The sequence below is a fragment of the Mesoplodon bidens genome, assembly GCF_964165515.1.
Source record: "Mesoplodon bidens genome assembly, chromosome: X".
In the NCBI taxonomy this organism is placed as follows: Eukaryota; Metazoa; Chordata; class Mammalia; order Artiodactyla; family Ziphiidae; genus Mesoplodon; species Mesoplodon bidens.
Window position 1 is genome coordinate 102,119,594 of NC_138163.1, and position 17,056 is coordinate 102,136,649.

The following is a 17,056-nucleotide window of genomic DNA, read 5'->3' on the forward strand; positions in this document are numbered from 1 at the left end:
CTCACCCCCATTCTCAAAACAAGTGATCACTCAGAAAATCAACCCTTGGGATAAATTGCTTTGGGCAATGACTCTTGCAGTGATTTTCCAACTGATGTTCCATACCCAAGTCCCTGTGATGCCTCAGGAGCCACCTCTGAGATCCCAAGCAGTGAGAATTCTGGTGTCCCTACCTCCACGCAGACAAACTCCATTGCTTCCTAGCTCCAATTTTACTAATTTTTATTCTGTAATTCTATGTAATATTTAATTTGGAAAACAAGGTTTACTGGGCTTCCCTGGTGGCGCAGTGGTTAAGAATCCGCCTGCCAATGCAGGGGACACGGGTTTGAGCCCTGGTCTGGGAAGATCCCACATGCCACGGAGCAATGAAGCCCGTGAGCCACAACTACTGTGCCCGCATGCCACAACTACTGAAGCCTGCTAGCCTAGAGCCCGTGCTCCACAACAAGAGAAGCCACCACAATGAGAAGCCTGTGCACCACAACAAAAGAGTAGTCCCCGCTCGCCACAACTAGAGAAAGCCCGTGCACAGCAACGAAGACTGAACGCAGCCAAAAATAAATGAATAAGTAAATAAAATTAAAAAAAAATTTACTGCTTTAAAACTTACAATGAAAAAGATGGAAAACCATTGTCTCACTGAACCCCTCTAGATCTGCCCATATTTCCAGGCTCTTCCTTTCAAAAGATTTTTGTTCACTTCCCTCAGTTCATTCACCCACTTTGCAGAAATATGGACATCTGCCGCAAAATATGGACATGTGCCAATGACTGTTTAGGAATTAACGATGAAGTACACAATCCTTCTCTTAGTTTGGGTTCCTCCTGCAAAAGCAGAGCTGGAGAAAAAGGCTTTCATTTGGGACTGTGATCCCAGGGGGCAGGACAGCAGGAGAGGGCTTGTGAAACAGGGAAGGAAAGAAGCCAACACGAGTCTGCATGCATCAGTAAGCTGGCCATCCACTCCCCAGGCTCCACCAGGAATCCAGAGTGCAAGGGATTCATGCCCCTCCCCTCTCCCAGCAGGCCTGAAGTCCAGATGGCAGCAATTGATGTATAAATATACTCTAGCTCCTTCGCCAGTGGGGTGGAGGTAGGCCATGGGGGTAACTCTTCTACATTGACTTCTAGAGCATTGACTTCTCAGGAGCATTAAGCTCTAGTTGCCTACAGTAGGAACTGCTTTTCTAATGCATCCTTTGCCTACTGCCCTTCTCTGTCTCACTTCCCCCATCCCCTACCAGTATTTTCGGCAAATCTCCTCCTGAGTAAACTACTTGCACTCGAGTCCTTGTCTCAGGGTCAGCTTCTAAGGGAACCCAATCTAAGGCAGGGATATTTAATAGAATATCAGAAATTTGGGTTTGGAATATGAGAGAGAGAAACATAGATTCAAAACCAAATAGCACTTTTATTTTTATATTACACAATATCCAACATAATTCTCCAAGTACTGTGGACAATTCTTGGGTAGACTGATGTACAACTTCAGATGCTACGTGGCTGAACTAGTATTAATTTCCACTTCTGGCAGCATGACTGGTCCCCAAAAAGCTGACTGCTTCTCATTGTTTTACTAATTTCTCACCAATGGCACCCAGTAGGACATCTGGGATACCTTCCTTGTTTATGGTAGCTTTTGGTTTCTTAGGTGTTCCAACCTTTGGTTGAGAATTTCTTGGTTCCTGGCTTAGTTCTCCTTTTGAACCAATTCCTGTATTTACCACATTTGGAGAATGGCTGCATGGAAGGGAAATGATTCTTAGTGGAAGAAATGAAACCATGGAGTGATCTACCGTCAGGCTTAACAATCAGTTAGTTTAAATATCAGTGACGTTTTAAATGTATTTTAAAACTGTGATGATAGAACAGCATGCATATTTAGATGTATGTATCAAATATTAACCCATTGAAGACCACTGAAGCACAACCTCACTTTTGTACATTCAGAATGAAGGTTCTCCTACTGGACATACAGTCAATGGTCACACTAAATATTTGTTGAAAGAAGGGCTTTCTAGGTCTGTATCTAAATTTCATATAACGTGTCATTGACTGGGAAAGTTTTTGTCAGTCTTGGGTGTGTGTGTGCGTGTATGTGTGTGTGTATATGTGTGTGGTAGAACCACAGACCTATCTGCTCAGCCCTTGTCCTAGGGCAATAACAAGTGAATCGCGTAAAGAGGAATGTTGGAAAGACTGCCCATCTTTTCTAACTTTTTGGCTTGTGGTAATGTTGACTAGATTGAGAGTTTTTAGCTTGATGGCAAAAACTCAAAATTTGGATTTTTCTTAGGGCAACTTTCATGAAGCAGATATAGCCAATGGTAGGTGAAAGAGATTACTTTTAAATAATGTGCAACTGAGATCTGTAATACCTGGTGATTTCTTTAAGAGATTTTGTCTGTGGCCCAGGTCAGACAGTCACAATCACGGTACTCTTGCCCGAGCATGAACCGCCAATGTGTTACTGCATTTCAGAAAACTCAAGAACTTCGGGAGGGCTGACTCATTCTATCTTGAACAGCTTGTATATTCAGATCACAGTATGTGGGGTGGGTGCTGTGTACACAGAAAAGCAAAATCCCAATGCACTGGATTTTGCTTTTGGATTTTCAGCATCTCCCTCAACATCCTGTTTACAGCTAAACACGCACAGACCCACTGTGCCTACCAGCCAGGACCAATTGCGTTTGTGTGGATCTGTGCTGCCTTTCAGGCAGGTTTTTGAAAAGAGTAGCCTGGAGTATTTCTGAATAATGAAAGTTGGGTTTTTTTCCCCCTCACATACCAGAGGGTTTTCCTATAGACTTGAAGATCGGCTTTTGAATCCCTGAAAGCCCTTACCACACAATACAGCTTTTTTCAAAGAGTACTGGTATCAGGAAATTCTTTTTCTGAGATGAATAACCAGTTTTAAAGTGATTGCAGAGCTCCTGAAGTTAGTAGGACTTTGGAGAATACAGGACAACTTGAACTTAAGGTACTTAAGACCCCTGTAAAAGTTTTATGGTTCTTTCATGCTTTTGCTTTTGTGTTCTAAAATGTAGAAAGACGTTGAGGGAGAGAAGAGGAAGCAAAATGTTATCAGAAGGGGGAAAAAAAAACCCTCTTGTGAATGCTACCTGGAGGGTAAAATGTGAAACTGGATCTTAATTTCCTTTTTGTTTTTGAGAAGAATGTCACTGCCTATGAAATATGACGCCTGTGAAAGACAGAATGTTCCAAAGTCACTCTTTGGGACAGTCCCCAACTTCCACATGTGGGGTGTTTTTCTCATGTGACTGATTGAACAAATTGTAAGTGACAGTGAAAATTCTGGAGCCCCCTTTTCTCCACTCACAAATCTCAGTCTTCCAATTACCTGTCACCTATCATTTATTCTTCATTCCATAAGTATTGTGGTAATACCTACTATATGCCAGCTACAGCATCATGTTGTGAAGCTGAAGACAATACTGAGAAAAACAGACACCTTCCCCTGTGTCTTGGAATTGACCATCTAGTGTACACAGATAATAAACATAATTGCCACAACTCCGAGTGCTGTCAAGGACAATAAGAGAGGTCATGAAAGCACAGGAAGGCCTATCTGCTTTGGAGGTCAGGAAACAGGCTCCTGTAAGGCAGTCGTGACTGAGCTGAAATCTGAAGGGGCATTGCAGGCTGTGGGAAGAACCCAGGGAAAAGCTCTGGGACAGGAAGGGAGGAGAGCGCTCCTGGAACCGAAAGGCCAGCATAGAAAGCTAGAGACAGGGTGCGGAGAATTGGGGTGCGGGGGGAGCCCATCATAGAGCTGCTTTCTGCCTCTTCTGGATTTGGCTCTTTATGTGAAAGAAAATGGGCAGCCGTTAAAGGGTTTGAAAGAGAGATGTGACAAGATTTGATGGTGTTTTTAAAAGACCACAATGAATAGAGGGTGAATGAGAGGTCGGAAGGCAGCAGGAGGGGTGATGGGGGTGAGGGCTAGTTCAGAGGCTTGTGACGGTGACCCCGACCACAGATGGTGGTGACTTGAATCAGGGTGGAGGCAGAATGGGAGTTTCTTGAAATATTTAAGCCAGTAGCGAAGGGCTGGATAGGAGAAGAAACAATATGTGATCATGGAGCATGGGGGTGGGTGGGCAGAGGGAGGAGTTCCCAGCCAGTGTAAGTGGCTGGGCATTGGGACCTTTAACCGAGGGGCAGGGTAGGAAGGGTCCTCTAGCCCCTAGGCCTCCAGTCTTTCCAACCCAAGGAGTGGCTTTGAAACTTTGGCCTGTGACCCCCCAGGGAGAAATACGTTTTACACTGTCCGCCTGCACACAGGGGATAGAGAAATTCACAAGACAGTGCTTCTCCGTTTCATGTGCAACGAAGGCAGATTTCCTATCTTACACTATTAAACAGACAAACAAACAAAAACATAGGTCCTCTTGGCCCCCCCTCCCCCCTCCCCCCAGGCATTGACGGCGGCGCTGATGGCAGCGGGGACCACTGTGGCATCACCCACGTTGGACTTTGTGACACCGGGGCCGGGAAGTCCCAGAAGTGGGATGAGTCGAACTTCCTGGCGACCCAGCGTACAGAAACTGCGATTTCATGAAGATGAATGAGCCCGGCACTCGCCAGCTCGGTCTGGAGGAGGACGGGAAGGAGGTGCAAAGAGTGATTTGGAAACTAAAGAAGCCATGACCCTCGACAGCTTAGCTAATAAATTAGCCACCACTGATACCTCGGAGCTCAACTATCCAGTGCGGGAGCCGGAGAAGGATGGGGTGCACACCAGCAAAATCTTCCCGGACAAACAAGAGAAACAGCGGCAGTTCGAAATGAAAAGGAAGCTTCACTACAACCAAGGACTGAACATCAAACAGGCCAGACAGTTGATTTCCAAAGATCTACAACGTGAGGAGGAGGAGGATAAAAACAAAGAAAGTTGGCATGCCACCAGCCAAGACAAGACTACCACCATGGAAGAATCAGAGGAAGGCCCCACCAGCGACGAGGAACTGCAGACCCAGTCATTCTACGAGAAGACAACGTTTGATCAACGCTGCAATTGTTTGTCAGATCCAAACCCTGTTACTATAACCTGCGGCTTCTTGTTCTTTAGAGCTCATGCTTCAAGTACTGAAATACTTATCAGTTAAATTGTACTGTGATAATTAAACGGTAAACTTAGAAAATAATAGGTTAACTGGTAAAATCCCTGCTTGCTATTCTATCTGGTTCTTTGCCACAAATACCGATTCTGATATTCGTCTAAAGCCCCACTACTTTGAGAAAACTGTTGGTTAATGTACATAGCATATAGCTTTCGATGTGTTAAATGTTTAAAGGGGGACTGATTTATATTCACTTCTAGCTGTACTAACTTTTATAGAAAAGGTTTTGTTACAAAATCTAAATGCAATTGGTACAGCGGGTTATGTAGTCTGATAAATATTCAGGCTGAAAAATACTTGTCTTTAGGGTGATTGGCCTGTTTAATTGAGAGGGGATATATTATAAGAGTTATTGTTACATTTTAACCTTTAAATTTTCCCTTTATTTGCTTTCAGTGTTCATAAGGAAATGACTGAATGTTTTCTCAACAAAAAAATAGTCCTTTTTCCATGGATTATCAGGTTAAAATGGTGCCAACGTCTATTTTGTTTTTGTGCACTAGATGGGCAGATTTAATATCAATTATTTGTAAAAGTCTAATATTATCTAAGTGGTTCCTCAGACCTGTCTTACCCTCTCCACCCTTTGTTTCCTCAGTCATCCTGGGGCATACACAGCACAAGACTTTATGGAGTATCATAGATTGTCAAAATATTAGAAAATCTTCGTTCTCTCAAATATTCTTTTATTTGTTGCAGTAATGTCACTTCTATTTCAACCATCATGGCCTCTTCAGACTTTTAATATGTGGAGAAAATAGATTGAATAGCAGAAGTGCTATAGTCAGGAAAAAGAATCCAACTGCTATATTTCTACACCTTTTTGGTTTACAGCCTGCTAAGTAATTTGCTATTATGAGTTCATCATTTGTCCTAATTAGCTTTTAGAGAACAAGTGAGTTTTTTTTCACAACTGACTCCTGTGCAACCAGTGTTGTTGTTCCTGACAGACAGATGTCAGCCCAAAGGTTTTGTGTGTATTTCCATTTATTTTTCATTGAAATTTTTACTGAGATAATTGTGGGTTCACATGCTGTTGTGAGAAATAACACACAGAGATCCTGTGTACTCTTCATCCAGTTTCCCCCAGTGGTAACATATTGCAAAATGGTAGTACAATGTCACAACAGGATATTGACGTCAATACAATCAAGATAGAGAACATTCCATCACCACAAGAATCCCTCATGTTGCCCTTTTATAGCCACATGTGTTCTCCATTTCTATAATTTTGTCATTTCAAGAATGTTCTATGAATGAAATCATATAGCATGTAACCTTCTGGGATGTACCAGTTTTTTTCACCCTTTCACCCACTGAAGGACATATGGACTAGTTCCAGGTTTTGGTATTACAAATGAAGCTCCTATGAACATTCATGTACAGGTTTTTGTGTGAACATAAGTTTTTACTTTTCTGGGATAAATACCCAGGAGTGCAATTGCTGGCTCACATGGTAGTTACAGTTTCTTAAGAAACTGCCAAAATGTTTTTCAGAGTGACTGTGTCATTTTACATTCCCACCAGCAATGTGTGAGCATTCCAGTTTCTCTGCATCCTCACCAGCATTTGGTGGTGTCACTATTTTTTAAGTCATTTTTATAAATGTGTCCTGATGTCTTACTTTGCCTTTCGCTAATAGCTAATGATGTTGAACATCTTTCCACGTGCTTATGTGAAATCTGTATATCCTCTTCTCTGAAATGCCTTTTGCCCATTTTTTGATTATTTTACTGTTCAGTTTTGAGAGTTCTTTGATTTGCAAATTTTTCACAATCTGTACCTTATCCTCTTACAGATACTTTTGCAGAGCAAAAGTTTTTAGTTTTGATGTGGTTCAGTTTATCAGTTTTTCCTTTTATTCATAGTGCTTTTGGTACCCTAGTCAAATGTAATCCAGAAAGACATTTTTTCCACATCATGATTTCCTAATTAAGTGACATGGTATTAGGATGCATAGAAAATGGACCTTTACTATTTGTTTGATTTTCCTTTGGAAAAAGGAATCTGAAAATGTTCAGTTCCAGTTTCAACTTTTTATCAGCATCACCTCCTCTGCTTTAACTCCTTTGATGTTACCATTTGTTCACTCATTTTTAAGTATGAAAGCCAGGCTGGCTATTTAAAACCTGGAACAGAAAATGGTATAAATGGATTGCTAAAAAAAGTAACTTCCACTTGAAGGTCAAAGCAAATGCATTTTCCCCCTAGACTTTGAAATTATTTCCATTTTTCCCTCTACATTAGTATACTAAATAACATGTTGTAATAAGGCACGATATTATTTTTAAAAATGATAGTAAGAGCCACTAAATTGGTTCCTTTAAATTACAACCTCAATTTGACAAACACTGAACTCAAAGCGTCTTAATATTTTCACTTAAAGGATTTTGTTCTTTGTGTGCAAATATCACCTGGGAATAACACTGTAGTACTTATCAGTCCTTCACACCTTAGAGTAAATGAAGAACATGGTATACATATTGATTGGGGGGGGATTATAAAAGTGAAAGGAGAGAAAGAGGTACCCAGAAGTGAAGAGTTGGGAAGGGAGGGGAGAAAAAAAAATGAGGGGGAAAAAAGAGAAGAATGGAGGTTTAAGTTCACTAGCTTTAAAAGTCAGGACTAGCTCTCAATGAGCCATTAACTCTGAACTGTCATCAAGAGGACACAAAATCTTAGTGAAGAAATGATGAGGAAAAGAAGAGTTCTCTTCTCCACCCAAGCAAATAATTAAAGCAATACTACTACCACGGCCTCTACTACTAATTGCCATTTATTGAGTATATGCAATGTGTCAGACTTGGTACCAGGGCTTTGAAAGCCTTATCAAATTCAATGATGCCAACGATCCTTTAAAACAGTATTTTGCCCGTTTTAGAAATGAGAAAGTTTCAAATAATTAAAATTACATAATTGGCCCAAGTCTATAGCTGCTAGGTGGTAGAATCAGGATTCACACCCAGGCCTGTCTGGCTGACTCAGGCATGGTCTTTTCCCCACCATACAACACTGGCTCAATGCAAGTCCTTGATGGTGATAGAAGGCCCCCCTCTCACCCTCCCCTAAGCACACACGTCTGTCCTGATAGGAGGGGCTGCTTTTCTGTACAGCTGAGGAGTACAACCGGTCTAAGGAGAATGTTCTCCAACCTAGGAACTGCCCGTGCCCTCTGACACACTGCCCCGAGCCTCAAGTCCTCCTGCTACATCCTCCCATCCCCTATTCTGAGCCTATGCTCAGCCAGGAACCTGAGACAATCACTCATACAAAGATGCCACTGGGTGAAAGCATATTTGTCAATTGCACTTTCAAGTGAACAAACATTTACCAAGTACAGCCATGTGTCAGAGGCAACAGCCGGGGCTAGGGAGAGAAAGATGAATGAAATACAATCTCTGCCCCTAAGGAGGTCTGAGTCTAGTGGGGGAGACCTGTATGGTTCTGAAATGATCATTGATGAAGCCTTATGAGGAAGAGGCTGCCTGTATTAAAAGAGGGACGGGTCCTGGTTTCGATCATGTAACTGCTTGAAAGCAAAGAAGTGATTTCCAAATGCCTGCAGAGAGAGCAGCAGCCTTCCGAGGAGCTCTGGTCTCTTGTGAGGTCCTCCTGTCCGAAGGTGAGGACAGAGGGAGCCTAGCCCTTGAGACCTGATCTGGTTCAGGAGTAGAGGAGGCCCAGCTCACACTTGGCTGGGCTTGGGGAGGAGTGCAGTACAAAAGGGACTGGGGGGGCTTCCCTGGTGGCGCAGTGGTTGGGAGTCTGCCTGCCAATGCAGGGACACGGGTTCGAGCCCTGGTCTGGGAAGATCCCACATGCCATGGGGCGGCTAAGCCCGTCCACCACAGCTACCAAGCCTGTGCTCTAGAGCCCGCATGCCTAGAGCCCATGCTCCGCAGCGGGAGAGGTCACTGCAGTGAGAGGCCCGCACACTGCAATGAAGAGTAGCCCCTGCTCGCCACAACTAGAGAGAGCCCACGTGCAGCAACGAAGACCTAATGCAGCCAAAAAGAAAGAAATAAAATAAAATAAGTAAATTTATTTTAAAAAAAGGGGACTGGGGGCAAACCATAGAAGGATTCACATGTGGGGAGGTAAACAGAGAGAGGTGAGGACATAGAGGGGAGTAACAAAGGGTTCTGCACTGCATTCTTGAAGAACCCTTTTCCAGTAGACAATGCTGAGAGTTTTGTTTTGTCTTATTGGAATGAGGAACTGTAGATACTCTGTCTCAGAAGCGAAGCAGTTATGTAAAGTGTGAACTGTAAACCATGCTTCCTTTTGTTGGCTCATGCTTTAGGCAGCTGTATTGTCCTTTTCTGGAACATTGGGGCCATTGTTGAACCCGTGGGTCAGGGAGGGTGCTGGTATGTGCTGTGGGGAGAGAGGTGCATATCCTCATCCCTTCATTCCTCCAGATGGCTCGGGAGGGGGTGTGGAGGAAGGCCAGGAGAGTGGCAGCAGGAGAGGCACGTCAGGCTGGAGCGTGACAGAAGGAAAGGAGAACGGAAAGAAAAAAGGGAACGAAAGACTCCAGGTGTGTAGGAAATATTGAGAAAGTAATGACAGCATTCAAGACCGTAAACCTCTTGGATTTTTCTACTGTGTTAAAATTTTATGTCGCTGGGCTTCCCTGGTGGTGCAGTGGCTGAGAGTCCGCCTGCCGATGCAGGGGACACAGGTTCATGCCCCGGTCCAGGAGGATCCCACATGCCGTGGAGCGGCTGGGCCCGTGAGCCATGGCCGCTGAGCCTGCGCGTCCGGAGCCTGTGCTCCTCAATGGGAGAGGCCACAACAGTGAGAGGCCCGCGTACGGCAAAAAAAAAAAAAAAGAAAAAAAAGAAGAAAAAGAAAAATTTATGTCGCTTTCTTGGGCCATTGAGCCAGTTCCTGTCTGTTTTACAAATGGTCTAAGAGTCCTGCCACTCCTCTGCTACCCTGGTGACAAATCAGGTCTTTGGGGAGGGCCCCCCTTGGTGAGAGGCTGGCAAGTGGAGACAGAAGTGAGGAGTGGGGAAGAGAAAATGCAGACAAAATGAGGTGGCTGGAGAGATGATTTAGGAGTCACAGGGGAGTGAGGTGATGTCCCGTGTAGGACCACACCACTCAAGAGCTGCTGCTTTTTTTTTTTTAATTGAAGTACAGTTGATTTACAATGCTGTGTTAGTTTCTGGTGTACAGCAAAGTGATTCAGTTATATAACTATACACTATACTTCAATTAAATATATATATATATATATATATATATATATATATATATATATATATATTCTTTTCCATTATGGTTTATTACAGGATATTGAATATAGTTCCCCATGCTATATAGTAGGTCCTTGTTATCTGTTTTATATATAGTAGTGTGTATCTGCTAATCCCCAGGAACCACTTCTGTGTGCCTCCCTGTCCCCCAGTCTCAGGTAGCAGCCTACACTTTCCCCCAAGGGCTCTAATGACTGCTCATACTGTTGTTTGCCCAACACAATACCATACTTCGATGATTAGGACTATTAGGGAGAGATGTGGGCAAGGAGAGAGATGAGGGATGGAACCTCCAAAACCCAAATGTAAGGAAGAATACACGCAGAAATCTTTGATAAGAAACTTGATCAAATTAGTGCTACCATTTTAAGACAGAAAAGTCAGTCCATAAGCTACAGGATGCAGCATTTATACCCATTCATTGGCGATGGGGTGTAGGTAGAAGAGGCTGAGCTCTTTGCCAGTGTCCACACGGCTTGGGCTTTAGCAGCTGAAGCTGCATGTGCAAGGGCTTTTGGAAGATTTAAGGATACAGGCTGCAAAAAGCCTGGGGAAAACTGAAAATTGCTGGTGTGTGTCTGTGTTTGTGGCAGGGGTGTGGGGTGGTGGGCTGAGGGGGGGAAAGCTGCCTTAGGCGTTTTTTCCTCACCAGTATAAACACAGTTCTCTTAATATAAAGTTATATATTATCAGCTCTTAAAAATATAAAAAATTGTTTTTATCATTGTGTAGGCAGAGCATATTTGCATCACTGAACCTGCCTATGCATGCTGGGTAATAATATCTTATTCTTGCAAGGAGCCTTCTTTTTCCTTTTTTTTCTTTCCTGTTTTAAAGCAGACTCTTTGAAAGGTGCATACGAACCCCGTTTCCATAGCAATTGCAAGCATCAGTGATAACCCAGAGCTTCTAACTTATAACATACAGGCTACTCTATTAATGAATTTCAAACCGTATTTCCATGAGACAACGGCTCAGCGACATGATAGATAAGGTCAGACCCCATCTCCAAACTTTAAATTAAATCAGGTTAGATCAAAATGCAGCAGAAGGAGTGTCCTTTTGCAAAGTGTGCTGTTAAAAAAAAATACATTCTTTGTGGAGGCAAAACAGTTGCTTTTCTGGTTTGTAGTGCCCAGATGGAAAAATCCTAAAACAGATACAGCTTCTTCTGGGTTATTAATGGCATGTTGTCATTTCCTTATGCTATTTGTGAGTGAGTTTTTCCCGTGGTAGCTCAGACTCTAAGAAAGCACATAATCCTTTACCCCAGGAAGAACAGGTATGATGGTTAATTCTTGTTGGGTCTGAAATGACACTACTTCAATTGTAACTTATCAACTTGTTTATTCATGCACTAAGTGCCAAGACTCAGTGTCTGCCTTCAAGGCGTCCCCAGATTAGTGGAGAGCTCAGCCTTGTCACCAGACCATTTCTATATGGTGCAAGAGCACTTTACAGAGGCCCTCGAGGGGCATTGCCCAAGGTCTTAAAAGGCCTTCCCATGGAGTTGATTTCGAGGATAACACTTGGAGGCGAAGTGGAATTTAACCAAATGAAGAGAGGTGGGCCCAGGGAGACTGGCATTTCAGATGTAGGTCAAAGGCAGTGTGGTTTGTTTCAGGGACCTATATGGTGTCCTATAAAGGAGAACGGGAGGGACTAAAGAGGTAAGAAGGGCTCTGGAAGGTTTCACCTACGATGCTAAGGCCTAGGGAACCAGTGACATTTTTAAGAAGGAGAGTGACGTTATCAGACTCCTGTTTTTGAAAGACCATATGCTACAGGGTGGGGCCTGGAAAGGAACAGGGTGGGGAGGGCAAAGCTGGAGACAGGAACACAGACGTGACATTGGTCTCAGGAAGCTAATGATCTTAACGTTCAGATGTGGAACCTCTTCACCTCTCACTCACAGCAAAGGCACACACCGCTCTACGCCAGGCAAAGCTTGGTCCCCAGAACGGCAGCATCAGCATCACCCAGACGCTGCTTAGAAATGCAAATTCTCAGGCCCCATCCCAGACTTACAAAATCAGCAGCTCTGGGGCTAGTGCCCAGCAATCTGGGCTTTAACAAGCTTCCCAGGGGATGCTTATGGATGTTCAAGTTTGAGAACCTCTGCCATACCATACAGCTTTTGAATTAGCTGAGCTCAGCTCTCTGTGGGACAGACCTCACCGTTACCGTGTGTGTGTGTGTGTGTGTGTGTGTGTGTGTGTGTGTGTATAAAGTGTATACAGTTTTGCAAGAATTCATCACATTGGATATCCGGACAGTGCACAGGTTTGCTGAGAAACTTCCACAGGTACGCTGCCTGGTTCAGATTACAGCTATATTCAATCTCTCCCCACCTCTCCATATGTAACTCTTTCCCTAGTCTTTCCTCACATTTCTGTACACTGAGCCCCCCCATTCACATCCACACACTCACTGGTGCAGTGGGCATCCCTGCTGCCACCCGCAGCGTCCCAGGATTTGCCCATATTTCCATCTTCGCTTGGGCTATTCGTTTTGCCCGGAATATATGTCTTCCTGTTTTACCACATATTTTATTCACTCCTCCACATTCAGTGCCAACCACACCTCAAACCCCTAAGTTAGAATAGTGGGTGCTTGCCTTAGGGGATGCAGAAGAGTATAGTAATTGACAGGGAAAGATTTAGAGTCAAAAAAATCTGGGTTTGCCCTATGTTCATAGAAGTACTATTCACAATAGTCAAGACATGGAAACAACCTAAATGTCCATTGACAGATGAATGGATAAAGAAGATGTGGTTCATATATACAATGGAATAATACTCAGCCATAAAAAAGAATAAATAATGCCATTTGCAGCAACATGGATGCAACTAGAGATTATCATACTAAGTGAAGTAAGTCAGACAGAGAAAGACAAATACCATACGATATCACTTATATGTGGAATCTAAAATATGACACAGACGAACCTATCTACAAAACAGAAACAGACTCACAGACATAGAGAACAGACTTGTGGTTGCCCAGAGGGAGGGGGGTGGGGGAGGGATGGACTGGGAGTTTGGGGTTAGTAGATGCAAACTATTACATATAGAATGGATAAACAACAAGGTGCTACTGTATAGCACAGGGAACTATATTCAATATCCTGTGATAAACCATAACAGAAAAGAATGTGAAAAAGAATGTATATATGTGTATAACTGAGGACTTTGCTGTACAGCAGAAGTTAACACAACATTGTAAATCAACTATATTCAATTTAAAAAATCTAGGTTTGAATCCAGGCTTTACCATAAATTAGCTGAGTGACCCAAGGGAAAGCATGTCACCTCTCTGAACCAAGTTTCTGCACCATCCAATGAAGATAGTAATAACAATGCCTTCCATGTATGGTTGTTGGAATGATTAAGTGAAAAGATGTTAATAAAACACATGGCTTCTAATAAGTATTCAATAAATGGTAGCCATTATTATTATTTTCTCATTTGTGCACATTTTCGCTACATCTGTTAAACTGCTGATCATTTCTGTAGTAGTGCTAGACATTTCTGAGTCTGTCTCTTTTCTCCCACTAGACTGAGGATGTCTTGGAGATAGGAGCTGTGGCCACATGTCTGATATCTCCCAACACAGTGCCTTCTACCCAAGAGATGTTGAAGAATGGAGCTAGAAGTTGCACTTGGAAATTTCTTCTTCCTGTCCAACTGGATTCTCTCATTTGCCTATGATTTACCTAGTCAAATACAGTTTGTTCTCCAAGGCTCCTCAAGCTTCAGCACCATGAGCTGTGAGGGGTACAGGTGAAGACAAAGTGAAAAGGTGACAGTCCCCAAAGCAAAGCTTGACTGGCAGCTGCTTCAAGTAACCTTCTCTTTGAAGATGGCCTTGGTGTTTTCATCACCACTAAGTAGGAGATGAAATGGGAGGGCAGCAAGCAGGATTTAGATACAAAGCCAGTCTAGATTTTAATTTTACAGTGTGTTGAAACTTCTAGGACACAGCCAAGTTTATGGGGCTATATGTATACATATAGCTGATTCACTTCGTTATACAGCAGAAACTAACACAACAATGTAAAGCAATTATACTCCAATAAAGACGTTTTAAAAAAATAAAAGCAAAAACCATTTGAAATCTCAAAAAAAAAGTTTGTGAAATAAAGGAATTAATTCTGTCTCATGAATCCAAACCACAGGTAAGAACCGCATTCCCTTATTTATAGGAACACCTGACACTTAATACTCTCAGTGTTTCTAATTCTTTTTTCTTCTGAATTCTCTTTATTAATTATCATTGACTTTGATAGCAACATAACATTTTTAGAGCTGGGATGAGCCTTAAAGACCCTTTAGCCTAACTAAAGGGTTACCTCTACCTCATCTTAGCAGTAAGGTCCTCTTGTCTCATAATCCACAGAGACCAAAAAGTCACCCAGGGCATGTGAAGCCAAGGGGAAGTGATATTTGTATACAGCCTCACGATCGCTCCCTTTTATATCTGGGGAACATAAATTGAACACAGATTGAAGTGTGTTTTCAAATTGATTCGGGCACCGCTCTTGTATTTAGAACTCAGAAAATCCTTCGGGGAGAGTTTGTCCTTTCTCAGAAAGCCTGACCACAGACCAGCCCCTGACACCCTCTCTGGATGACATTTTGCCTCTTCCAGCTGTGTGGGGAGGCACCTTGGTCCTCTGGGAGCATCTGAGCCTAAAGACAATGCAGGAAAATTAGAAAGATCAGTGGTGCAGGTGGGACCACCCACGACTCCTGAATTCCTCATCTTCTCTGAGTGAGGGAGGAGGAGGGACTCATGGTCCCCTCCCTGCCTGTGTCCCTGCAGCTTCCTCAACAAATGTGAGATGCAAAACTACCTACGTCCTGGGGTTGTTGTGAGGACTTCATGAAGGAACACCTGGAGAGGGCTTAGGATGGTGCCAGGCACTGTTGGCTTTATTTAATATTCTTCTTGCTGTGTTAGCACTGTCTTGAAGCTCGCCATGGGGCTCTGGGATCAATCACAGCCAGCCGGGGCCCTACCTTAAGAACTGGCCTTGAACAAAGGCAAACTCTGCTGCTCACAGCTGGGCAGAGCGCATCCCAGGAGCCAGCATGCTCTTCAAATCACAGGCTAGGTTTGGTGCTTGAGCTGAGACTTGGCTGCACTTCAATCAGACCCCATGGTGATTGCTGTGATCTTCCATCCAGATCCTCCCTTTAGGATTACAGCTACTGAGAGTGCCCTCAGCTGTCAGCCCTCTCCTGCCCAAGAATGCCTCAGGTGAAGACAAACACTTGGCTCAAGACCACCCCTCCTTCCTGGAGCGGCCCACATCCAATGGCTGATATGTGGAGGTCCAAGGGGTCTTTCGATTTGGACCCAACCAGGACAACTCTGAAAGGCCATTCCAGCTTCAGAGTTCCATGTGGATCTGATCGAGATGCACCACTGAGACTTCAGCCCAGCTGGACTTCTCCCTCCGCCCAGTCCCTCTTCCTTCCCCTCCTTACTATGGGTGCTGCTCCCAAGAGCCCCTCTAATAGCATCCTGTATGCCAATACCCAAATCAGAGTCTGCTTCCCGGGGAAACCAACTTGGGACCAACCTCTAGCACATGCTGAGATGAGTAAGATCTAATGTCAAACCCAAATCTCTCTATCCAGTCCTCAGAAGTGGGCCATCTGCAGTCCACTCTAGCTGCTGAAGTTTCAGAGATATGTCTGGCCTCTGGGTTTTTCATGTCAGAACAGCATACAAAGTTAGGGATAGAGGTTAGTTAGCAGTGAGAAATAAACAAGAGACAGAACACCCACCTTAAACATTGCCATACTTAAGTATTGCTTGGACAGGACTCTCCTGACCCCAACTCTTGGCCTGGGACCTAGGAAAAGCCAACATTGCCCTTGCCCAGTCAGCTCTGTTGAAGCTTTAATCAACCTTTTCTCAGGCCCCTGAGGAACCCCCCACTCTCTTTTTGTCCATAATTTATTAGGGATTTCTGATCCATTAGTTCATCAAACTCTGATGAGTAGTGGTTGCCAATATGGACACTGGTTGATGACAATCTTAAGTCCAGCTGACAACAAATAAGTACCAGCTACATTCTTAAAAATCCCTCCAACATACCTAAAAAGGTGGATGGCCATGCCATCTGTTAGAAAGTACTTGCAAGTTGGGTTTCCCTGGTGGTGCAGTGGTTAAGAATCCACCTGTCCATGCAGGGGACATGGGTTTGAGTCCTGGTCTGGGAAGATCCCACATGTCGTGGAGCAACTAAGCCTGTGCACCACAACTACTGAGCCTGTGCTCTAGAGCCCGCAAGCCACAACTACTGAAGCCCGTGTGCCTAGAATCCGTGCTCCACAACAAGAGAAGCCATTGCAATGAGAAGTCTGCGCACCACAATGAAGAGTAACCCCCACTCTCCACATCTAGAGAAAGCCCACGGGCATCAACAAAGACCCAATGCAGCCAAAAATAAATAAATTAAATAAATATTTTTTTTAAAAAGAAAGTACTTGCAAGTTATCATCATGAGATGGAAGCTCTTCCATGTCTGGTTTGAAATTCACTAAAGGTTTCTCATCATCATTTGAATGCTATATATAGCTTTGGTGTATCAACTCCAAGACTCTAATCTGTGCCCTTCTGGTGCCCTGT

The 17,056-nt window shown here is 43.6% G+C and overlaps 1 protein-coding gene across 1 annotated transcript; it reads left to right on the top strand.

The window, feature by feature from the left end:
• Positions 1–791: 791 nt before the first annotated feature.
• Positions 792–5,135, top strand: PPP1R2C (PPP1R2 family member C; the record flags this gene model as incomplete). The annotated part of the gene is given in 5 exon segments (XM_081223101.1): positions 792–950; positions 2,300–2,330; positions 4,446–4,555; positions 4,558–4,636; positions 4,639–5,135. Coding segments are annotated over 5 exon segments (876 nt in total).
• Between the last annotated feature and the right edge of the window lie 11,921 nt (positions 5,136–17,056).